At 38.3% G+C, this 24,826-nt stretch overlaps 4 protein-coding genes across 11 annotated transcripts; 1 reads left to right on the top strand and 3 right to left on the bottom strand.

The window, feature by feature from the left end:
- Nucleotides 1-6: 6 nt before the first annotated feature.
- Nucleotides 7-4,203, bottom strand: LOC106746386 (tRNA (cytosine(34)-C(5))-methyltransferase). 2 transcript variants are annotated; one of them, XM_014622958.1, is made up of 11 exons: nucleotides 3,588-4,201; nucleotides 2,899-3,381; nucleotides 2,709-2,793; nucleotides 2,485-2,647; nucleotides 2,284-2,391; nucleotides 2,030-2,217; nucleotides 1,737-1,881; nucleotides 1,343-1,657; nucleotides 752-1,113; nucleotides 489-656; nucleotides 7-411 (listed from the first exon to the last, which is right to left on the bottom strand). In XM_014622958.1, the coding sequence occupies exons 1-11, from the start codon at nucleotides 3,651-3,653 to the stop codon at nucleotides 239-241; spliced, it is 2,256 nt and encodes a 751-aa protein (XP_014478444.1). In that variant the 5' UTR covers nucleotides 3,654-4,201; the 3' UTR covers nucleotides 7-238. The 2 variants fall into 2 exon arrangements, with proteins under 2 accessions (XP_014478444.1, XP_014478443.1); XM_014622957.1 differs by having other exon boundaries at nucleotides 7-656; nucleotides 3,588-4,203.
- Nucleotides 4,204-4,502: 299 nt separating this feature from the next.
- On the bottom strand, nucleotides 4,503-11,156 carry LOC106746335 (vacuolar protein sorting-associated protein 35). Of its 5 annotated transcripts, none has more exons than XM_014622867.1 (13): nucleotides 10,188-11,156; nucleotides 9,779-9,944; nucleotides 8,337-8,535; nucleotides 8,104-8,227; nucleotides 7,826-8,021; nucleotides 7,559-7,753; nucleotides 7,406-7,489; nucleotides 6,895-7,131; nucleotides 6,512-6,660; nucleotides 5,945-6,431; nucleotides 5,414-5,833; nucleotides 5,198-5,341; nucleotides 4,503-5,040 (listed from the first exon to the last, which is right to left on the bottom strand). In XM_014622867.1, the coding sequence occupies exons 1-13, from the start codon at nucleotides 11,138-11,140 to the stop codon at nucleotides 4,861-4,863; spliced, it is 3,534 nt and encodes a 1,177-aa protein (XP_014478353.1). In that variant the 5' UTR covers nucleotides 11,141-11,156; the 3' UTR covers nucleotides 4,503-4,860. The 5 variants fall into 5 exon arrangements, with proteins under 5 accessions (XP_014478353.1, XP_014478352.1, XP_014478348.1 ...); XM_014622866.1 differs by lacking the exons at nucleotides 9,779-9,944; nucleotides 10,188-11,156 and adding exons at nucleotides 8,790-8,861; nucleotides 9,037-9,176; XM_014622862.1 differs by lacking the exons at nucleotides 9,779-9,944; nucleotides 10,188-11,156 and adding an exon at nucleotides 9,037-9,176 and having other exon boundaries at nucleotides 8,337-8,556.
- Nucleotides 8,568-19,721, top strand: LOC106746334 (multidrug resistance-associated protein 7). Of its 3 annotated transcripts, none has more exons than XM_014622861.1 (17): nucleotides 8,568-8,587; nucleotides 12,097-12,235; nucleotides 12,320-13,084; nucleotides 13,754-14,011; nucleotides 14,147-14,423; nucleotides 14,503-14,726; nucleotides 14,836-15,073; nucleotides 15,160-15,428; nucleotides 15,519-15,743; nucleotides 15,811-16,022; nucleotides 16,137-16,995; nucleotides 17,071-17,297; nucleotides 17,393-17,899; nucleotides 17,992-18,183; nucleotides 18,249-18,492; nucleotides 18,583-18,722; nucleotides 18,902-19,721. In XM_014622861.1, exons 2-17 carry the CDS (start codon nucleotides 12,098-12,100, stop codon nucleotides 19,017-19,019), a joined length of 4,893 nt encoding a protein of 1,630 aa, XP_014478347.1. In that variant the 5' UTR covers nucleotides 8,568-8,587; nucleotide 12,097; the 3' UTR covers nucleotides 19,020-19,721. The 3 variants fall into 3 exon arrangements, with proteins under 3 accessions (XP_014478347.1, XP_014478345.1, XP_014478346.1); XM_014622859.1 differs by lacking the exon at nucleotides 8,568-8,587 and adding an exon at nucleotides 11,378-11,475; XM_014622860.1 differs by lacking the exon at nucleotides 8,568-8,587 and adding an exon at nucleotides 11,512-11,598.
- Nucleotides 19,722-21,028: 1,307 nt separating this feature from the next.
- On the bottom strand, nucleotides 21,029-22,865 carry LOC106746164 (granzyme M-like). Its single transcript, XM_014622418.1, has 4 exons — nucleotides 22,805-22,865; nucleotides 22,085-22,440; nucleotides 21,328-21,591; nucleotides 21,029-21,172 (listed from the first exon to the last, which is right to left on the bottom strand). The coding sequence occupies exons 1-4, from the start codon at nucleotides 22,863-22,865 to the stop codon at nucleotides 21,029-21,031; spliced, it is 825 nt and encodes a 274-aa protein (XP_014477904.1).
- Nucleotides 22,866-24,826: the final 1,961 nt, after the last annotated feature.

Raw genomic sequence — 24,826 nt, 5'->3', positions numbered from 1 at the left:
GTCAAATTGTTTTTATCCTATAAAATCATTTATTTTTATTCAGCTCGTTCGTAACAAGATACTCAGCGCGAGTTATCATATCATCATGACACTCGGTCATTATTAAAACGAAGGGAAAAAAAACATTCCCGCTTGGATAAAAAATATAATTTAAGTATTCCACTTAACTATATGTAGAGTCTGCACAACGAAGAGACATTAGGAGACATGTTAAAAATCATAATTACACCGCACTGAGTCACTCACTCGTCTCGACCTTCGTCGTCGTCTCTGCGTCATCGACCTTCTTCTCCGTGCAATCGCCGTTCTCCATCGCCGCTTTCTCACCGATTGCATCTTCAGTTTCATCCTCACCGTTGTTGACATCCTCGTTCGACACGGCCGCGCGACTTTCTTCGAATTTATTTTTCTCTGTAGAATTGAGACGTAAATAATCGTATTCTTCCACATCGCAATGTATACAATGTACCATATTACGTTCGACGTACCGAATTTAGAGCAATCCCCTCCTAAAAGTCGTAAATAGTGAACCGCGTCACACATAGGCACGTATGCTTTAAGGGACATCGTTCCTCTCCACCCTACTATTTTGAGATCTAGCGGGTTCAGATTGTCAGTTTTCTCTTCTTTATATAACAATATACAACTTCCGGTCGCTTAAATTAAATATATATTTTATATTCGAGCAACATTCGCGTATATAATGTAAGAGTAAGTGGAAGAAGAAAGAAAACGTTATTGCTGTACCTACCGAAATCTCTGAGACGTTCCTGAGTGTCTGAACTCAATTTTACAATTTCAGGTGGTGCGTGTGGATCGTTGTTTTGTAAAAGCATGATTAAATCTCCTTTCGAAATGTGAAGCTTTCTCTCGTCACTTATGTAATGAGCGATACTCTGCACCCCTTCCTGAGCAAGTCGGAACTTCATATTTTTATTGTCGCATCGCACGAACGTTTTAACGCCCGTGTTGATCAGTTTGACCTTGTTCTCGTTACATATCACCAGATCGCGGATCGCCGGCGACGTGAAATAAATATTTTTCTTCTTTCCCTCGTGACTTCTCACCAGCAGACGTTGCGGATCCAGGTTATTGGATATACCGTAAAAATCTCTAGGGAAGCATATCGAACAATATGAAAAAGCATTACGAAAAAGAACAATTATATCATGCACTGGTACTGCTAACAATAATATCTGAAAACGAACGGACTTATTGAAAATCCAACGATGCGCATAAATCGGATGTAGAATCATCGCCACCCCTGATTGGTTGGTTAAGCGGTTAAGTGAGCGTTTCTTAGACCAGTGCGTTATCGTACAATAAAGAGACCGGAACTTACTTAATAGACTTCCATGCATCCTCAGATTCATCCTTAAAGAAGACAAACGGGTCTTCCCTATAACCGACAATCCTCCTTCGTTTCCTTTGCAGTTTCATTTCTTCATCCAACGGCCTTTTCCCTCTTTCCAGAAGTTTCATATCTCGTACGGCCTCTTCTTCGAGGCTCAGCTCATCCTTATTTTCACTACCAGCTACGTTCTGTACATTCTGACTTAATGTACACGCTTCGCCTTCCCACGGCAGGGGTTTTACTTTTTCCAGTACGGCCACAAAGAAGCCTCCGGTATCTTGATGGTGTGGTAGTATTCTCATACTGTGTAATTAAGAAAGCGTAAATACAGAGCTTGTGCAAAAATTCTGCATCTTTGTTAGCTAATTCACACGGTATTTACCAACGTTCAAGATGAAACTTGGAGGCCTCGTCCGCCGGCGGCGGAAACATCTTCGGTCGTATTTGCGTCTGCCACTGTTCCGGAACTTCCTCCCAGGCATTATAGTATTGCAAATTTTTAGACGCTGGTTTCCAGTGCGTGACACCTGATTGTAAAATACACGACCCATGTACAATGTAAAATGTTTTCAAAAATTCGCAAGATATCTTTACACTGGAATGTTCTTTCTTTTTGTATTTTCTCACAAATATATCTAAGAGTATTTTGTACATACTACTTTTGTTAAAACTAACCAGGGTCACACACTAATCCCGGCACTAAATCTCTACAGTCCACTAACTGCACTGAATCTCCAGTTTCAAGAAGGATCCTATGAAGCACCGCTTCATTTTCAATGGGATTTAACGAACAAGTCGAATACACCATCCTTCCACCAACTGTTAGCATTTCTAAGCCACGCTTCGCTATCCTGTATTGAATTCTTCAGAAAAATCAAAATTAATATTCCGCACAATTGTAGAACATGTCAATTTGTCATTATATTCACCCATGAAGATTACTTCCATTAGCGGGACTCCATTTGCACCATATATCCGGATTCTTTCGCATCGTACCATCACCACTACACGGAACATCTGCGAGTATCCTGTCAAACCTGTAAAAAGAATAAAACTGTGTGGGGAAAACGTCTGATAGATAACTAATTACGCAGAAGTTATCAGGCTGGTATCAGATTTGCATTACATACTTTAATACACCTTTTGTACCATCTGGTTTTGTAATCGTGAAATTAGGCATGATAGATGAATCATGATTTGTAATGAGGATGTTCGGGCTGTTTAATCTTTTAGCTTGATGCACCAGCTTATAACAACGGTTATTGTCAAGATCATTGGCTATCACAAAACCCTCTGTAATAAAAGTTGAATACTAAGATTTGTACAATCATTAGAGTGATTGAACATTAATCACCTGGGAGAACATCTCCCTCGTCTGCGTGTATCATCTCTATAAGCTGAGCTGTTTTTGATCCAGGTGCGGCGCACATGTCAAGGACCTATAAAGGCAGTTTATGCATCTTATTCATATTATAATTTACTGTTTGGTAAGATAAGAAATAAAACTGCGTGAAGACAACGTTGAAAAAGTTTTAAATAAATACCTTGTGTGAAGGCTTAACATCCAGAACCAGAGGAGGAACCATACTAACTACTTCCTGTCTGCTGATGTTGCCGCTGTTAGTTTCGGTAATAAGAAAATTATGTAGCCTGAAATAAGCTTCAGATCGTCTGATATCTTTTCTCGTCAGTTGCAACTGCCAAGCTAGTTCTTCCGGATAAAATGGTAAACTATGTAGTATAGTTTTCACCTCACTGCTGGAATTTTCATTGTCACTTTCCAGATTTGCGTTCAAAATTTCCTTAAAAAAATCACTTTTGATTATTTCCAATAAAGCCGTAGCTTCTACTTTAGAGCCGGTGATTCTAAAAGCAACTGGCAGATTGGTCCTCATTGTGTCGATAAATGCGTCCCATTTATCTTCTGGAATTATTCCTTGAGTCTTGTAGTAATTCTCAAAGTCTTTATTCTCTCTGATAATGTCCGGATAGCTCCTCTGGGGAGCTTTGTCTAATTCATCTTTTTTCTACAATTATTAATTATGTATCTCAATATTACTTCTTTTAAATTTATACTACCGTTTCAGATTAAGTAAAATATTAAGCAGAGTGACAGAAATTAAAATCGTCTTGCCTAAAAAGTACATTAACACGATACAAAATAGTCAATTACAAGAATGATAAACATAACCTCTCAAAGCTTATTGAAATATGATATTGGAAATAATCGAACCTTTTGTTTCTCACGACGCTTTTCAGCAAAATTCTTTTGTGGCTTATTCTTTCGTCCTTTACCCATTTTTCACTCGCAACGTGCAGTTCTTACTAATTAACAATAACAATCGTGTGTAGCATAAATAACACGTGTCTGCAATAATTTCTCTTCCTTATTCTCTCTCTCTCTCTCAATATTCGTTCCAGGAATCCATTAAGAGGATCCCCAATACCACTCAACGAATAGGTTACATAAAAGAACAGGTTAGGGGAAATCCAAATGTATACGAAGAATTGAAGTGATTGGTTGGTGCCTTTCAAGAATTGGAGTATAAACTTGAACGGTTTGGAGTTGCATTGGAAAACGGCTGTTGTGACATCATTTAATCCAGTTGTATTTTTTTGATACAGTTGACAAGTAAGGGAGATAAACACCTTGACAAAAAGTCAGGAAGCAGAAAAGCAGCAACCAATCAGAACTCGCGCAGATAGTAAGCAGTGGATAAAGCAAAAACTGCTTCGACAGGTAACAGCTTTATGGCGACCATGGCTTCTTAGCCATCGCTCTTAAACGTCTCTCTGCCGTTAGTCAATTTTTGATTGGCTCTGACCCATATGGATCTTTAAGGCCTTTGCACGTAAAACATTTTTAATCGTAACCGTAAATCCATAAAAAACTGATCAATCACAGTCGATTATTCTTCGATTACAAGGAGAATAATTAACTGGAATTTTCTTGCGGGTTTACGGTTACGACTAAAAATTTCTCACGTGCAAAGTTATCATATTTTTATTTTTATTCCTATTTCAAAAAATTATTAATTTCTCACATTCAAGCAGGTGTGCGTATGTATAGTAAATTTTTATTAAAACAAATATACATATTATTCCATAAGAATTCTCCTGTTTCGACACATCGTTAACGAATCATCTATGTAATGTAAATTTTTATTAAAACAAATATACATATTATTCTGAGAATTCCTATATATTTTCGATACATCGTTAACAAGTCATCTAATGTAGGCAATTTGATACAGTTTGAACATCCATTTTACGGGCTATGAAATGTATAATCTCAGAATTATTGAGTTGCGACAACAACCATGAATAATTGATCCTCGATTAGCGATTTTATTTCGTCCTCCTTCGTAAGCTGTTTACAATAAAGATCGAGAATGAAAGTTAAATTAATCGGGATCAACGCTAATCGTTGTTGGCGCAACCGGCCTAGCTTTTTATATTCTAGAAATATGTATTATTTACAAAATTACAATGCCGATTCCGCGTTGTTAAAGGACAAGGTCTTGATAAGAAAGCCCATCAGATTCTGGCGACTCCATCCTGTTTCTTAAGTGTTCTAACGTGTTCGCTAAATGCTTTTGTATCTGATCAGTTTCCTCGCTCGCCTCCAAATTGGGAAGTTCCTCCCTAATTTTCGCAATTACTTGATTTAATATCTGTACAGTCACCTGAAAAAAAAAGAAAAAAATATAAAAAATAAAAAAATATAGAATATATATATATATATATATAAAATAAAAAAAAATAAAAAAAATATATATATATAATCACAAAGGGCAACTCAGAAACAATAAACTTATACGCTTCACTGTAATCGAGTCTTACGGCTGTGTTTCCTTTTTCATAGAAGTAAATGTAATGATTCAGCAACTCTACGTATAGTTGCACTTGCACCGACGTGTCCATACATTGGCTCGCTATCCTAATGCCCTTCTTCAAACAGTCTAATACTTTGCCGCCCTCTTGCATCTGAAATTGCACTTTTCACTGAAAATTTGTCTCCAGCGATCGAGACGATCGACTCGATGCATCTCTATTTACCTCCTTTCCATTCGTAGCTAGAGATTTCCCGGACCAAAATATGTGGGAGCAGGTTGCGACTCCTCTACACTGATCGGGCTTTCTCAGCAACTTACTGGCATACAGAGCGCACTGATTGCGAACGGGCTCTGCATTCTCCTCGCCAAAGCAACTCATTTGTTCGAATGTGGCAATGATCAGGGTAATCGCTGCGAGCTGAGCTTTCGAGTCGCTTATCTCGTCTTCGTATATCGAGAACGCTTGGCTCATGAATTCGTACGCCACCATCTCAAAATTATCGAAACGGATCTCGCCAATCGCTATTGCGCCTTGCAGAAAGAGCCTCAGAGGTAATTCAGCCAATTCGGCCTTCATCAGAGCTGTGATAGTGGTGTGACAGAATTGAAAGATTTTCTGACACTTCTTTTGCCACATCTCATCCTGAAGAGAGAGAGAGAGAGAGAGAGAGAGAGAGAGAAACAGAAATTATCAATTTCTATTGTTACACGTGCTATTCGATAATTTGGTTGTACTCGCATCAAAATGACAAACCTGGTCTTTCAATGCCTTGTAGGTGAAGGACAATTGATAACTCTGGAAAACTATAGGCGGCAGAGTGTACTTTATTCTCTTGTTACCGCCGGTACTGAAGTGCTTCCTTGCGGCACTCAGTATCATGTACTGCTGATCCGCCGTCTCTGACTTAAAATGATGTATTAATCTGCCGAGCAGCCCCTGCTCTTCGGCGAAATCTTCGGGATCCTCCTCTATGTTAGGCTGATCCGGCTGATCTTGCACCAAAGGCGATACCATGGACAGTACAGCGTCCACTTGCTCCTGAGTCGGTATTAACGTTTCGTTCTCTAAGATATTTGTTATTATGTAGATGGCCAGCAGTTTTCTACCCTCGTAATCGAAGTAATCCAGGAGGGGTGCATAGTGTTCAAGCTTCAGCACGGTTAATATGTTCTTATAGTTGTCTACAGGGATTTTCATTAATCTCACCAGCTCTCTCGAGACGGCGCTATTATACTCCAGTCTAGGAAAAAAAAAATTATATATATATAGATTCTCGTGTATATACAGTACAAACGATTTAACGTGCAATGGTGAACTCACTTGTCGATATTTTGTTTCTGGAATATCTGAACGGTGGTGAATAAAACTTTATCCACATAATCCACGCGATCAGGATAGCATTTATGCGCTAAGTTTATAAGAGCTACTTGAAGTGACACAATATCTTCAGGAGGCATATCTTGCCTTGTCTGTGAAAAAAAAAACGTCTTTTTTTCTTTTCATACGTTTGATAAAGTGAACTATAATTAAAATAAAACACCGTAACCATTCTCAGACTTAAACTAAACAGCAAGGAATTGTTTTAGCTTCTAAATCATGAAATAACTGTCAAAAAAAGTGCAGTATCCAATCGTCATTGAACGGTTGTTTAACAAAAAAAAAAAAATAAATAAATCGTGAAGTCTACTCTGTTCCGTAAATACCTGTATAATAGTAGCGATTTGATCACTGAATACATCGAAAAGTTTAACGTCTTGTGGAATTCCTGGTACTTGATTAGGGCTCCCCGGCCCTCCTACACCGTCCGACCGTTGACTAAAGGCTGCAAGCCGATCAATCAACGATATGATTATGTTCTTAACGTTTACTCCGGTTTGCAATTCTGCACAGGACTTCAGGAATGCATTTAACGTCTGTAAATGGAATTCGTCGGGAAACACCTGCAGTTACAAATGATAAGTAAGCGTTAGCTGTTTGATCTTCATATTTCTTAATCAATAAATAAAATTGCAAACTGCCTGTGAAAGCGCTCTGCACAGAGTGCAAATATATAGATTACAACATTTAAGGCAATATTGATCATTTATTTATCTCGCACTTTTGCGACGTGCTCTCGTAAGCTTTTGTAATCTTTATTACTGATTGAATCCAAAAGCCCATTTATCATGTTCTTTTAGATAAACCGGCATATTGTACGATATGTAGAAAATGCACCTGAATTATACACTCCATGAGGTATTCCTGCGCTATTGCGTCTCTACAACTAACCACTTGCTCCAGGATGCCTGGTAGTACAAGCTGAAAGGAAGTTTACAGTGACACATAGGTAAACCTGGTTGGGAAACAAATAGATATCACAGAACGTACCTTCTTATATTTATCTAACGTCACAGACTCCAACTGACTAAGTCGTACAAGATTGGTTCCCACAAGAATTCTGAGCTCCTCTCTCTCCCTCTCTCTCCTCTCCCTGTCCCTACTGTGACCCTGATGTTGCATGCGTACCCACAACTTATTCATTTCTGCAAAATTCATGAGAACAAAATCTATGCTGTCACGGACCTGAAAATAACGAAGTTTCAGGAGTAATATTATATGTACAAGGAGAATTTTGGCTATTTATGAAATACATACAGTCCCATCCTCATCATCGCTCTCGGCAACGTCCGGCAGAATGTTTCTTGTGCATTGCAGCAGATAATTTCGCAAGAACAGACCTCGCAGAGGATGTTGCACACCCCTGCACATTTCCACGAGATCTCTCAAAAGATCCCTCTTCAAGCCTGGAGTCGTCTTGATGTAAACCAGACCAACAGTGATGAGTAAGTAGCTGTAATTTCAGATCAGATTATCTAGCTTCTGAATTCAACAAGAATCAGAATAACGTAGAGCTATGAAACATATATACGTACAGCCTAGGTACAATATTGCCAACATATTGTACTAACTCATAGAGGTCCGTAACTTTCCTTCCTTTCTGGAATTCATCCAACAGATAAAGCTCCAAATGCCGTAATTCATCGGTGATCGCCATATCTGACATAATGATTGTTATAAGGAACATTTATCAAGCTTATAAAACCAGAAGAATCATATCGGATATCGTTCATAGATAGTCTCTGATCATCAATTTAATGAAGGATACACAATTCGTAGTAGCTTTTTGGACTCAGAAGCGAAGTCCTAAGTTCTCCCAGCATGGTGGAGGCGTGTTTGAGGGCGTCCATCAGTTTGGACTTATCGAGGCAATGTTTCATCTGAAAAGCTTGGACCTTCACTACACCGATCGCGTCTTCCAGTAGTTTCTCTTGATCTTCCATCCCCGTCATGGCAGGTGTCATTGGCTGCGAGAAAAATAAAGATACCTACCAGGAACACCAGGTAGTACCATGCTAGGTAAGCCATCCAACTCAAGCATGCACCGAGGATGCTTAACCGCCGGGTGGGTGGAGGGAGGGAGGGGGATGGAGGATACATTATCGAAACAAGCACAACTAATCTACTTAGAAATCGAATTAATGATGGGTGTGTGATGGGAAAGCGAGATGTAACATCGAACGACGTAACCACAGATGCAACTATCAGACGTAGAACTTACAATTTATATAAACGCTAATTAGATCGCGCACAAAAACAAGAAATTAAGCATTCCATTTCCAGCCATCGCCTTCTGAAAATCACGACGAAACAATTTCTCAAAACTTCCAGCGATAGGGAGATAACCTTTACGGCGGCAGATTAATTTGCGATTGATTAACACCGTACAAATTGAAACTCGAGGAAATACACTTATCCTCGTAAGCGGAATTGCACAACATGCCTCCCATAACTCCGACGATATTTACCATTTTCTTGAAAAAAAATACACAATTGCTCGTCGCGTTGTGGATATCTTCCTTGACAAGAAACTAGATACGCTCGACTCCGTTAGAGTTCCGACAGACCCGATAGATAATCACTTCGACCCGCCAACTCGTGTATCCCTGTATTGTGTCCTATCGTTATTTGTCGTTGTTTCCGATAATCACACGGAACGCGATTTGAAATTTCACGAATTTTCGTAAACGAATCTAAATAGAATTTAAATATATATGGTTCAACAAATAAATCCGATTGATCCGAGACAATATCGATTTTTTTCTACCATATTTCAGATAATTATTTTAATTAATTGACAATATGTAAAGACCGTATAAATAAAACAATAAGAATTTAATACTATTTTTGTTATTAATAAAAAAAGTCATATTTAATTAATTTCAGATATTGAAAAAAAGATATATTAACAATTATAAGGATCTTATAATTGTTTTATGTGAACTTTACATTTTATAAATGGGAAAAAGGAGAGGTAAAAAGAAGCTGTTTCGTACTGCAAATAGTATGATGTAAAGAATGAGTATACACAACTACAAAAACTTTTGTTACATACAAATAAATTTATTGCAACCCAACGTATGCAGTGCTATGTCGGATTATCCAACGAGTGTGGATTTGTAGGAGTCTGTTCCTAGTGAATAAATAACCTTTCTATGAATCAATGCCAACAACAGCAGGGCGATTGTAAAGTGTGAAATATTATTCAACCTTCAGTGTTCTCATATATGCATCCAGTTCATCTTCAGATTCGCTTTGATCATTGCTTTCATTATGTGAGAGCAAAGTTTCAGGAGACTCGGAATCAAAGTACTTTTCTTCCTCATCCTGATTTCTCAATTCTATGTTATCATAAGTCTCATTGTCATCCACAGTGCTGTAAATAAATAATGGAAATATACAATAATACAGTCGCAATATTTAAATCTTTGATAAAAAAAAAGTTCTCACTATCCATATAGTTATAAGCGGAATTTGCAGAATAAAATGTGTGTACACAAATTCTTGAATACTTATACTTAATCTTAAAGAACCATTTATATTAATACATTCTGAAATGCTTCTTTTTATGAAGCTTTCATATATTAACTTATAAGTATTAACAACAATAGAGTTATACCTGTAGTCAAAATCTCTATCTTTACCATCCAGGAAACTTTGATACATGTTTGTGAGAAATTCTTGTCTAAGCAATTGTATTTCTTCATTCGATATCTTGTGTCGCATTTTACTATTCAGCAATGTTTTATCTTTGTTCTTATCACTGTTATCTGTCGTCTCATTTAAATATCTACCCCATTGAAAACGAGTCTGTTCGTTAGAATTGCTTGTCTTGGATGTGACACTGTCTTTTCCATCGTCGTCATGACTGTCATCACCATCATCATCATCATTATCATCATCATCAGAATCATTTTCTTCTCGCACACTGTCCTCTTCCTTTTGCTGCGACTTAAGATGTTTTTGCAGTTTGTCTCTCTCCATAGTCTCCATAAGTACATCCACATAATTCATATTACGCGTGTCGATACTGTCCCTGGCTTTCTTCTCCTTTTCTGTCAAGTACTGTCCCACCAGATGTTCATACAACAACGGATTCCTCTTCATCATTTCACACTCGCTGAAGTACTCGCCCTTCTCTATCAGCCTCTTCAAAGCTTCGTACCTTCTATTCCTGACGTCGACATGCCGTGTCAAATTATTGAAATATCTTCGCAACCTATTCACGTGATAGGCCGTCTCGTAATCTTCCTTTCTGCTAAAATACTTTAAATGCTCCTCCCTCAAGTAATGCCCAAACTTGGACAAAAATGAGCAGCAGTTCTTCTCCAACAGTTCCTTAGCTATGGCACGTTTCTCCTCGAACGTCAACTCGGGTTCTCCCTTCTGTTGGCTCTTGAAAATTGCCGTGCTGTTAGATACGTAATCTAGCATTTCTTCCTCGAGATCATCACGTGTTGCACTTGACAGGATACTTGGTTTATCGTTACTATCCTCGCTCTCATCACGGGGAACACCTGTCTTGCCTTCCTCCAACATTGCATTCTTTTTCGGAATTCCGCTCTCGTTCATTACTGGCAATTGAAGAATTGAAGAAATTGAACGAACCACGATTTACGCACTACGCTCGCATGCGACAGTTGCGTATACCTCGTTTTCTTTGCCCGAGGAATTAATCTCGTGAAAGGTACGGAGGATTGTATCCTTTCGCGTTATATTATTCCGTTCTTTTTTACGCTTTCACTTTAATCTGTTGTTGTTGCTCGCGCTTGTGATCATGACGAATCACGAAGTCAGATAAACATCTGACTCGGCATCCGCACGATGCACGAACAAAAGATGCATCGTCGGACAATCAATCGCCAAACATGCGTCACTATGCGTCACTGTCATAGGAAACTTAACCTGTAAGTGTCACCGATATGAGAGCGCAGCAGCAAAATGTAATGCGAATGAAAAGTCGCACTAAATAGTATAGTGTTTGTTAATAACGGGTGCTTCGATATTTATGGCAATTCCTCGGCCGAAAGGTACATTTTGGCAATACATCTAATTACGTTGTTTACTAATGATACATTAAGCCCCCCTTATCTGGCAGTAATTGATGATTATCAGTCAGTTTAATCGGCTATAGCGTTGTGTTGCAATTGCTAAATTTCCTTAGCATGATATTATTGTAATGTGTACTTAATTCCCCGGTCGATTAATGAAACACTATCACTCAGCATGTTTGTATGTATATATTGTGTAAAAATTTGACAACCGCGATAACAATGTGTCTGAGCAAAACAACAACTTAAATGTTATTATTTGGAATGCTCTTAGTTTTATTGGATTATTTTACTCGACGAAAGTTCTTCCTTATGAAAATTTGCACTTATATAACTATATCGTAGTTTTATATTTATATATTACTTGTGCATTATTTATATATATTCAACATAGGCGGCCTCCACGATATTTGTTTAACCTATTGAAAGTGAAGGAAAGTTCTCGATTATGAATCCGTTGTAATTACAATATTGCAGCATGGCAGAGAATTGGTTCTATGATGCGGAAGGGTGGAAGTGGAACTGGACAGAATTCTGCGGACACGGTGGAAGTATTAAGCCTTTGAATCCGGAGACGCATGACCTGGACGTTTGCTTCCAACAGCTTTGTCTTCAGGTACAGCACGATCAACTTTATATCGAGCCTGGAACTTAACTGTCCGCATAATTATTCTTCCTTATTTCTTCACAATTCTTTCAGATACCGGTGTTAGTTCTCATAGCTGTAATCTCTGCATATCACTGCGGAAAGAGACACGCAGTCATAACGCGACAACAGCACGTCAACTACGCTATAAACATAAGAATTCTAATCACAATATGCCTAGTGATATTGCCTATTATAAGGGCATATATTATTTTAACGAACACCACCATCCCTTCGATACGCAATGAGGTGGGAGACCACAACACGTTAGAACCGCAAAGGTCGGCTATTCCCTCTTCCGAGAGTATAAATATCACTTTGAACGGGACAGATATCGTAAGGATAGGCGACGAATTCGATCACGTCGCTGGGCTGGCCGAATCACTTTTCTCACGAGACAACAGTGTGAAGAACATTGCTGCGGTCACTGTCACACCGTACATCGGTGATTATGAGGGAAAATTATCGAAAATTAAGGATCAATTCACTTCCGCTAAACCGGTGGATTATCTCGTCGCGGGCACCGAAGGTTTAGCATGGGTAGTGCATCTCTGTTTCATACTGAGCTTGAAACGTGGAAGACGCGGCCCCAATCCACGAGGTCCGATATTAGTACGAGCACTGATACTTCTTTTGATAGTTATTTCGGTGCTGCTGCTACGCAGCCACGTCAATAATAAGCCGAAAGACGATGTTTTGCCGAATTTATCACTGGGATTCAGTATCAGCGTGGTGACTCTTCTGATATTGTATACCATAACACTGATACCGGGTCCTGGTAGGCCGGAGCACTCGAGAGCATCTTCCCGAAATATCACAGTGAGTTTCTGCCGATCGCTATCGTTAAGCTGTCCAACTTGCCAATCTGTTCTTAGTATCATGGTTATTTTATTATTATGATTACCTGGCAATATTCAGATTGTGAGTAACATCCGGGGAGATTCCGATAACTTCGGCGATGCAAAATAAGAATGGTAGATGTTTCAAACGTGAATGAGAACGATAACATGAAAGGCAAAAACCGCGTCATTATTGTTGATTTTCAAGATTTTCGTTTGAAAAATAAAGCAATGTAACGAGAGGTTTATTATACAGCGTATACTCACAGCTGGCAACGATATTTCTATTTTTATTCGTATACAAAAACATGTTTTCACTCGCGATTCGCAATATGTACCGCTGCCTTGCGTATTGAGAGTCTTGCTAAATTTGTTCGATATTGATTATATTTAATATATCATCGATTCATCAATTTAGTAGGGTAAATATTTAATGGGGATCTTCATCTATTAGTTACGTGAAGAAGAAATCTTAGACAAGTTTCCTTGTTCAATCTTCATCGTAGATAAATTCATTTGTAACATTTGCGAAAAAGATATGTATTGTTTGATGGTTTAGCTTACTATTTTACTTAGAAAAGTTTGTAATTGAACTAAAGCCGCCAATTATCAAGTAAGATATCGCCGATCAGCGAAGCACTGTTTGTAGGTAGGAGAACGCACCGCACTATTGAATACTCCCACCTCCTCGTACGTACAATTCCCGGAGGAACAGGATCCAAGCTATCTTGGGATTGCTATGGAAGACACAACCATCACCTCGAAACTCCTGTTCCATTGGGTAACTCCGTTAATGGAGAAAGGCGTCAAAGGATTATTGTGTCATTCGGAGGACTTGTTTGATTTACCCGACCAGATCAGTACCAACACAATCAGTCATAAAATTGACAAATACTTGCATAACATGGTAAACAAAAAGACATGTGATAATCTATTTTTCACTACCAGCGATATCATACGATATTTTCATAGAATCTTTGGTGGTTATACGTAATAATCAAATTAATTTTCACAGTAATACTGATGAGATTACGTGTTGCAGCCGAAACCTGTAAGCAACGGGATCGAAAATAACTCGGAAATAGCACTTTGTCCAAACGTGAAAGTAATTACGAAGAAAGTGACGTTGTTCTATTTGCTGCACCAATGCTTCGGCTGGGAATTCTACGCGGTTGGAATACTGAAGTTTATCGCGGATGTTAGCTCGTTCATGGGCCCGATGTTGTTGAACAAATTGATAGGTTTTATCGAAGATAAAAACGAGTCAACATCGTACGGATATTTATACGCATCTCTTATAATAATCAGCGCTATAATTGGTAGAAAATAAAAAAACACTTAGATATCTCTGATATTTCCTGCGTAAATTATAATTATAATGTTAACGTTTCTGCGCAGGTGCTTTCTGCAATACTCACTTTACGTTTTGGATGTCGGTTGTGGGCCTGAAGATTCGCTCTGCGATTATCACTTTGGTGTACCGGAAAACACTGCATTCCTCTAATATCGATTTGAATCAGAATTTCAACTTCGGCGAGATCATCAATTTCATGAGCACCGACAGCGACAGACTGGTTAATAGCTGTCCTAGCTTCCACACATTTTGGAGCATACCTTTACAGGTGATTACATGACGGCAATATAAATTCTCTTGTACACGAAAAAAATATATTTTTGTGCTTTCCTTGCTTCTCGAAGAAAGAAGTAACGCAAAGATATTTATATTTGCAGTTATTCGTGACGCTTTATCTTCTGCATCAACAAATCGGTGCTTCCTTCTTAGCTGGCGTCGCATTTTCAATAGTGCTCATACCAATTAACAAAATCATAGCTAACAAAATTGGCAAGCTCAGCGCCAAATTGATGGGATACAAGGATCAGCGGGTGAGACTGATGGGAGAGATATTGCGCGGGATAACTACAATCAAGGTTAACGTATGGGAGGAGCACTTTCTACGAAATATTTTCAGTTAGTATATCTTACCGATAAATTATTTCAATCGAATGTTTTCTTCATCTAGCATTCTCTCATCCTGATACTTTTTGTTCGTCTAGAGCTTCGTGAGAGCGAAGTGAAGTATTTACGGGGTAGAAAATATCTGGACGCTCTTTGTGTCTACTTCTGGGCGACCACACCTATTGTCGTCGCGATATTAACATTCGCGACGTACGTCCTGCTTGGAAACGAACTAGACACCAAGACTGTGTTCACCAGTATGGCGTTGTTGAACATGTTGATAGGACCTTTGAACGCGTTCCCGTGGGTACTGAATGGTCTTACGGAAGCGTGGGTATCTCTGAGAAGAATTCAACGGATGCTGGACGTACGTACAGCGAGACTACAATGCGCGATGCAAACTGCATAGCGTAGCGCAATTAGCATTTAAAGTACTCAATTTTTACTTATAATTTAGCTACCGGACATGGACGCGTTGTTGTACTATACAGACATTACCCCGGACGTAGATTTGTTGCTGCAGAATGTAACATTCGTTGTGAGTAATCCGAGGAGTAACGATATCGTTACGAACGCAAGTCCTGCAGCAACTCCATCCTCGAGCGCTGAGAATAAGAAAGGTGTTACTTTTGAAAGTGACGATGTCTTCGTGTTGCACAATATTAATATGTCCGTGCCGAAGGTAAGAAGAGGCAGATTTTCGTAACGTGTTTATTCTTCGCGCATAAAACGAATATTCCTCGGCACAGGGACAATTAATTGGTGTGATGGGCAAGGTTGGAAGCGGCAAAACTCTACTCCTGGAGGGCATTTTGGCGGAAATTGCAAAGACCACGGGGGTCATAGCAGTGAACGATGATCACAAGGGTTTTGGATACGTGAGGCAAAATCCTTGGCTACAACGTGGCACAATTCGAGACAACATTCTGTTCGGGAAACCGTACGATCATAATAAATATAAGTAGGTGTTTTTTGCAATTCATTTTTCGTAAGTTTACGTCAACGTTGTTGAGCTTTCCGCTATTTTATACCGTACATTAATCTCGACCCGACATTTCATCTGTAATTTTGACAGGAACATTTTGAAGGCTTGCGCTCTTATGTCCGACTTGAATTCACTGCCTGATAAGGACTTGACGACCGTTGGTGAAGCCGGGAATACGTTGAGCGGCGGCCAAAAAACGAGAATTTCTCTGGCTCGTGCGATATACGCCGATAAGGACATTTACTTGCTGGATGACGTATTAGCGACACTGGACGTCAAAGTTGCCCGACATGTTTTCCAGCATGTAATTCTGGGCCTGCTGCAAAATAAAACCAGGATACTGTGCACGCATCAGACGCAATATTTGATTCACGCGGATCTGGTGATCGAAATGTCGAAAGGGAAAATTATTAATCAAGGAAGGCCGAGCGACGTGTTGCCCGATCTGGAAGATTATCTCCTGTCGATGGAGTCCAATGGATCCGACTTGAACGTCCGATCTATGACAATACCACCCATCGAGTTCAATCTCGTCGAAAGGAACGAGCTGGATCCTTTACTTGACAAAGAGGCAGTCGAGAAAGGAACGGTGCACTTTTCGGTCTACGCGTGTTACATCAAAGCCGTCGGGCGATATCTGGCTATCTCGATATTGCTTTCTATGATTCTGATGCAAAGCTCGAAAAACATTACGGACCTGTGGTTGGCGTACTGGGTGACCCACACCAACGCAACGCAGACCAATTCGACCGACACGTCGACGCCGAAAATACCACATCTCTATTACGATGATTATAGTTCGCGCGATGCAAATTATTATCTAAAGGTTTACAGCCTGCTGGCTGTGGCTAATTCCGTCTTCACTCTGATCAGGGCTTTCATCTTCGCGTACGGTGGTTTACAGGCGGCCATTATGATGCACAAACATCTCCTGAGAACGGTCGTGCGGGTGAGTATGAACGTGGATTCGTGTAGCGTAATTGCTCGACGGAGGGACCTGTTGCGAAAAGTACTTTTGTTTCAGGCGAAGACGACATTTTTCGACATTCAGCCGCTCGGCAGGATCATAAATAGATTCTCATCCGACACGTACACTGTCGACGATTCGCTCCCTTTTATCACTAATATTTTGCTCGCGCATCTCTTCGGCTTGGTCGCTACTATCATCGTCACAGCTTATGGCTTACCGTGGATCTTCTTGGTATTGGCGCCTCTAGTGCCTGTTTATCACTGGATACAGAATCATTACAGGTGAATCTTCCTTGCAAATGCCGCGAGTGGAAATATGTAGATGATCGAATCGGCGATAATAGTAAAAAATCATGTTTCCAAATTTCGCCTTCCAGATTAACGTCGAGAGAGGTGAAAAGATTATCCAGCGTAACTTTGTCTCCTCTGTACGCCCATTTCAACGAGACCCTCAGCGGCCTGACGAGCATCAGGGCGTTTCGCACTGTACCTCGCTTCAAACAGGAGAACGAGCTGTTGCTAGAAGCTAGCCAGAAGACACAATTCGCTTCTATAGCCGCCAGTCAGTGGTTAGCACTGAGATTACAATTTATCGGGGTCACCCTATTAGCCGGGGTCAGCGTTATGGCGGTTTTGCAACATCAATACAACATTGCCGATCCCGGCTTGATCGGACTGGCGATTACCTACGCTTTGTCCGTAACCGGATTACTGTCCGGCGTGGTGAACTCTTTCACCGAGACTGAGAGAGAGATGATCGCGGTGGAACGAGTGAAACAGTATTTAGATAACGTGCCTACTGAGAACGCGACCGGCGATAATCCGCCGTACGCGTGGCCTAGTCAGGGTGTTGTTGAATTTAGAGACGTCGTTTTAAAATACAGGTAAGGTGGAGCTTCAAATTTCAAACCTCGAGGACTGTGCACCTTTGTGGCTTTTTTACGAAAATGTGATTCGTTTCGTGTGCACTTCACAGGGATCACTTAGTGCCATCGTTGAAGGAAGTAACGTTCGTGACACGACCGGCGGAGAAAATAGGCGTCGTTGGTCGCACCGGTGCTGGAAAGAGCTCGTTGTTAGCTTCGCTCTTTCGACTGACCGAAATTACCTCCGGCGGTGTATTAATTGACAACGTGAACATTCAGGCGTTGCAACTGAAAGCGTTAAGGTAATGTCTGTCGAACTTACGGAGGAACCTGCCCGATTAGATAATCGTGATAAACCGTTTTTCAGATCTCGCTTAGCTATTATACCTCAGAATCCGTTTCTCTTCTCGGGCACCATTCGAGAGAACGTGGATCCACTGGATCAATATACCGATCTGCATATATACAAAGCTCTGGAGAAGTGCAAAGTGCATTCTTTAGTTTATCGATTAGGCGGCTTGGGCGCGGTCTTAGATGAGGGCGGCGGTAATCTCAGCGCCGGCCAGAGACAGTTGTTTTGTTTGGTTCGAGCTGTACTGCATAACGCTAAGGTAAGCGCGTTCTTATCCGTATCATTCGAGCATCATTCGAGCGAGCGGTCGTTCCCGTGCGATCAACTTGATGTCTCTCCTTCGTCGTAGATTGTTTGCATCGACGAAGCCACTGCGAATGTAGACCAGGAGACGGATAAGTTTATTCAAGCGACAATAAAGTCTTCCTTCCAAAGTGCGACGGTTATCACTATCGCCCATAGAATAAGGACGATTATGCACTGTGATAGGTACGTCACCTTTCGAATTTGAACGGTTGTGTTACTTGGTGAAATTCAGGATGATGATTTGCACGACAATGCGAATCGGTTATAGATGATTATAGGCGGTTATGATTAGTCGTGGGCGATACAGACTTCGTTCGTTGTTCTGTCTTTTTCTTTCACTCAAAGAATTTGTTCCTGTTTAGAGTTCTAGTGATGGGAGATGGAGAGGTGCTGGAATTCGACGAGCCAAATTTATTGATTCAGAACGCCGATTCCTACTTCTATCACTTGGCCAGCCAGGAATTTTCGGATCAAGAGTGATCAGCGCATTACATGATTTCATTACTGATGAACACTTCGTGACGACGATGACGATTATATGTAGTATTATGTGACTGTACATAGTGCATCGTACATGAGACGATATTTCCCCAGAGGCGAATTATTTTCATACATTGAACGTGACAGGATTGCATTCTAGATTAAGAATATACTCAAAGTGTATCATTTATGAGAGCGAATATTGTTATTTGTGAAATATATATATCATGTGACATATTTTACCACGGGTAAAATATATCTTTGCCACACACAGTAGTCAAAATTGTGTGAGGCTTGAGGTTCCTATTTTCTTACCGCTGTCATCCTGACTAATGACTCGAAAAGCAAGAAAATACACACAGCGCCAAAATTCTCGCGTTGAAGTAAAAAGATATATGTATGAATTGATCAGATTTGTCAAATATTTCGATAATTTTCGTCTTGCATCTCAATGATCAATAAATAGCCACAAAATTAACGCGACGAAATCATAGTAGTTATAAGATTAGCCACATGTCGCGTTAATTTTACGCATCTTTCTTTATATTTTAATATATCTTGTACGAATTATTATTATGTATTTTCTCACTTCGTCAATCTAGATGGCCGCAGTAATGAATCAGGAGCCTCAACTAACGTTCATGGAGACGGTTCTGTGTAAGACGTCCATCTCTATTTTGTATACGAATAAACTTCTCTAAATGAAAATGAAACGTTTCCCTCGATTTATTTTACTTACTTTATTTAAGGAACTTATTCTAGTGAAACTAATTCCGAGTATCTTTCTACAGCAATAAATCTACGTCTGAAGTATTATCTGTACAATAGCGCGTTCATGTCTGATATCTAAATTGTAAATAAAAATAGAGTTTAGATACTAACTGTATGCTACACTTGGCACCATATTATATTTCGCATTTATGCTTCGATGGGTTTGCGCTTCTCGTACTCGTTGTCAATCATAGATGAAGCACTTTAAAGAAACGTCGACTCTTGATAATTCCGATGTTCAGCCGGAAGAACATGAAGGCGACTCTTGGTAAACAGGAATGAATATCATTCGGACTCGAAGAGTCTGTGGATCAACGCCGGTAGCTACATTACCGACTTATTTCGTCTCGACTGATTTGATATGAAAACGTAGGCGGATCCACAGTAAAATGTTGATATTAATTTTTCAAATTATCATCCCACACATACTCGGCGTGTATCACTAAGATGTCACATTTTAGTTATCTTCAAGACGTTACTGCAGACGTGTTTGAGACGTTTTTAACGCAGTTGTATCGTAAAGTCAGATTTTTAATGGCAATGTTAAACAGCCTCTACATAAATTTTTATTATTTAATGAAAAAACAAAGTATTTTTCTAGAATTGTATTTTACTATCTAAGTAATAAATGCTCGAGCGAAAATAAGACATTTATATATAATATTACAAACGTGAAAATATTATTTATTTCTTATTTTTGCTATTAATACTTTACTTATACACCAGTAAAACTAATAAAAGTTCATACATATATACATATTTAAATATTTATATACAGTTTTTTTATTATGTATGAACTTCTATTAGTACTACTGATAAATATATTTTGTCACTCAAAGCATATTGAATCGAATGTAATGAAAACTTAATTAATTCATTCTATTCGGTTATTTTTATTATATTTACAAGACTACCCATATTTGCACATTGCCTTGAAGATATCTTTCTGCAATAATCTTATAAATTTATTCGTAATATTACCGCAATTTTTGATTTCAAAAGTAAGGTATAATTTAATTTCACAGAAATATTTTTGTCATTCTACTTCTTTTATCTATTTTCCTATAATATCTCGAAGAAGGTATAATTATTACTGAAAAATATGACGTATATAAATAACCGGAGTTTTATTCGATGATAACATTTTTCTACATCAATGTTTTACAGTAAATTTAGTCGAAAGATTAATTCTCAATAATATTATAGTATGTATTACTAGTTCTACGTGTGTTTCCGCTCTACGATCCTATGATGCTTCGAATCCACCTCTGATTTGCGTGAATCTCGGTTGCTATGGATGGATAATACACATTGCAAGGTACACAAACAGATATTATCCCTACCACAAAGCCCTGACATATTACAGGGCTACCGATGTCACACTGTAATAAAAGATTAAAGGTTACAGTTATGATTTAAAACTTACCGTTATGATAAACACAAATCGGATTTCGTAAGAGAACTAAATAATACATTCGTAGAACATCTAACAAGGAGATGCAGAATATTGTAAAATATTGTTCACTTCATTACGTACGTGACATGTTCCTGCATTGTATCCATAACTGACGCAAAAATCGGTATTAGAAACACTGAACTCTCTACGATAATTTTTCTCACATAAAGTATTATCTGATTGATAAGAACTTAGTATTTGTAACACACTCGATACGGGACCGTCTCTGTAGAGCCTACCCCAACCTATGGTTGTCACATTATTACATTGATAGCGATAGTTATGGTTGAAGTATGGCATCCATGCCCGTTTCCGAAAGTCATCAAACTCAATGTTCGTCGTCAACTAAACAAATTTCAAACGGACGATATAAAAATTAGAGAGTGTAATTAAAGAGAAAAAAGAACTATATTTTCAATGTTTTCATGCCTTTAACTGTGTGGAAATAAGATCGTTAACAGAATTTTGGTTCAAGACTTACACACACATACAGACACGTGCACGCGCGCACACACACACACAAGATCTGAGATTTTAATCAAATATAAGATTGATATAAATAATTATTTTTCTTTTTCCATACTTAGGAAGGAACAGCCGACCACATATTCGCCTATTAGACGTCGTTAGATGTCATTAGATTTATGTATTAGATATAACATATTTGTATGTGGTATCATTTATGTTATGTTATTTGGGCTGTTTATATTAAAATTATATGAGCAAATAAAAACATTATTGTATATTAATTAAAATACATACATATTAATTAAAGAAAATTATTGTATATAATATTATTATATAATATTATAACAAAGGTGTTATAATAAAGGTTTACCTTAAGTATAGCAATGTTATGTGCGAGACCGTCAACATATTGTGACTTCTTCGTGTAGTTCGTGTGATAGTATATTTTCTCGACATAATGCGTAAATCCACTGCAATTGAAAGTATCAGTTCCAGTAAGAACTGTTATATTCTTCACTAAGGATCTTTCTTGGCACATTTCCACACAGCGAGCGTTGGTTAGGATGTATCTTTTGTCGATTATGACACCGCTGCATATGTGAGTTCCTTGATTCTGTATGGAGACAATATATGGTTCATCTTCTATGAATATGGAAGTAGCATTTGCTTTTTCTGCCCATTTCCAATCTATTTCTTTATCCCTGTTCCTGTCGAATGCGAAAACGGCTGTAATTGAAAATCAAAATGTTAGAATGATCAGAGTAATAACGTTTAAGCGGGACGTTTAGTTTTATACAAGAATTAGTTTCTCCAGAAAAAGTTATAGCGAAGTTGATAATAACTATTATAGTGAATAACTGTGATGGCATAACTTTGAGCACTCGTAGCTTCCTTATATAAATAATATATTATATAAATAATATATTATATAATACTATATTATAAAGTAGGATAATATCTTTTTATACAGTAATAAGTAAGATAAGTATAAATAATTATAATAACGTAATTAAATAAAGAATTAATTAATTGAAGAAATGCGTGAATTGTGTTACCACGTATTATTGCATCTAGTTATTATAGAACTCACCTGTTATCACAAATGCTATTACCGAAATACAGACTAATTGCATCGTCATGTAAGTTGCCATTTTTGGATCTTTCCCGAGCTTCATAAGAAAAAAAAAAGGTTATTTTCTTAGAATAATTAATATAAGCATTTAAAGGTATATTTATAACTAATTATAGTACTCTCTTTTAATTTGATTTTTATCGTTTCATTGTTATATCGTAATGGTACGAATTTTTACACGATATTACGAGGCAATTAAAATTACGACATAAGATGTCTCATTATGTAATAATGATAATATTGCAAAAATTAAATGATACGATGGCATAACTAAGAGAAATCGACTAACGATTCGTAACGTTCTGAGTTACAATCTTACTTGCACGAACTACAATCGACGTGTGTCCGCCCGTTGTATTTGGGCCGAGATTTTATAATCTCGTGATCGGAGCTTCTCTCGGAAATTCTCGAAACATCTCTATTATGTGATGAAGTTTCGTTACAAGCTTCTCTGTTGTCACTTAATCGCACGCGTCTCTATTATTCGTCGTTCGGTCACAACAGTCTCGAATTTATGGTCTGTCATGATTGTGTTGGATGCGACGTATTGTGCTGTGTATCGTGATATGTATTGGATACTGTTTTTATGTGACAATGTCAGAATTGGCGAGCTGTCGAACGTCTCTCGTGAGTCGTTCGTGATCAACAAAGGATCTGCTAGCCTTTGTTCGACAAAAGGTTCTCGAATATTTCACCGAAATTGATCGTTGTATTAATTAGTTTCTTAATGGTTTAAATGCGATCGTATAGCAGCTGAGGTTTCCTGACCCCTCGCAATATTCACTACTTTGAAACTTGCTATCCTTCTCGTTTATTTCTTACAACATAAGCAAAAATATATATTTTTCCGATGTATATTTTCTCTTATATATACTTCGATATATCTACTTTGGTTAACGGCTGATTAATTTTTTTTCAATTTAAAATATTTTATAGACTTATTTTCCACTCTCATTTCTTCTAAAATTGAACATTTACAGAGCCTTCTCATTTATTTTACTTAAAAATATGGATAATTTTAGTTATTTTTTAGGTTTGTCGTTTTCCTCGAGTATATGATGCCAGATTGATTATAACTCAGCATCCTTAATTTCAAATCCATATTTATTCCAAATGATACGAGCACCACGATCGGCGATACATAAATTAATATATATCTAATTTGTATTTAATTATGATGTAATTCTTATTTCAATTTTTTATATTAGAAGTGCCATTTTAACGGAGGTATGTACATGCGTTTGCTTGCAAACCTGAAGAATAAGGGAATGTATTACAATGATATCCTGCATTCAGCCATTCAACGTGAGGTTTGCTCGCTTTCATCGTTATGATACGGCGAAAACTAATGAGCTGTAGCCTCGGCTAATTCGCTTCCCGCTTTTTAATTGCTCGACATTTAGCGGAACATGCGCTCTATGTCAGTAAAAGCGTGACGTTCCACATTCGCGCGTCCTCTCGACTAAATCGCGAGAATGCGAGAGAAGCATGCACGGGTTGCTGTCCAGACTGAAAAAACAAGCGCGATTCACGTCGTTAATGACGTCGTTCATTTTGTACGACCGCTCGGTCTTTCGTCGCTTTCCACGATGCGAAGAATTCGCCTGGAGTAAATCAAATTGCACAGCCGCGATCGAGAACTATCCAAAAATTCATCCGAAAATGTGATTTTAATATTCGCATATTTATTCTCTTTTAAGAAAATCAGGACTGCGAAGAAGGGAAATTCCAGTTATTTTTATAAAGTTGATATATCTGCGAAGTCAGATTGAATTATATCGTAGAAGACAAAATATTCCGAAAATGACACACTGTTACGTACTTATGCGACGTTAATTTAAAGTTAATCGGTCACTGTAAAATTTGTCAACGATTTAGTATATAAAATCAAATAAACACATAATTTTGTTATTATTGTACGTGCCCAAATTTGTCTGGTTATCTTAAACAGAATGTACGTAATAAAATTCGTCTGATAAC

Source organism: Dinoponera quadriceps, unplaced genomic scaffold (assembly GCF_001313825.1).
Source record: "Dinoponera quadriceps isolate SergipeBrazil2010 unplaced genomic scaffold, ASM131382v1 scaffold566, whole genome shotgun sequence".
Classification (NCBI taxonomy): domain Eukaryota; kingdom Metazoa; phylum Arthropoda; class Insecta; order Hymenoptera; family Formicidae; genus Dinoponera; species Dinoponera quadriceps.
This window is presented reverse-complemented; position numbering and strand designations above follow the sequence as displayed.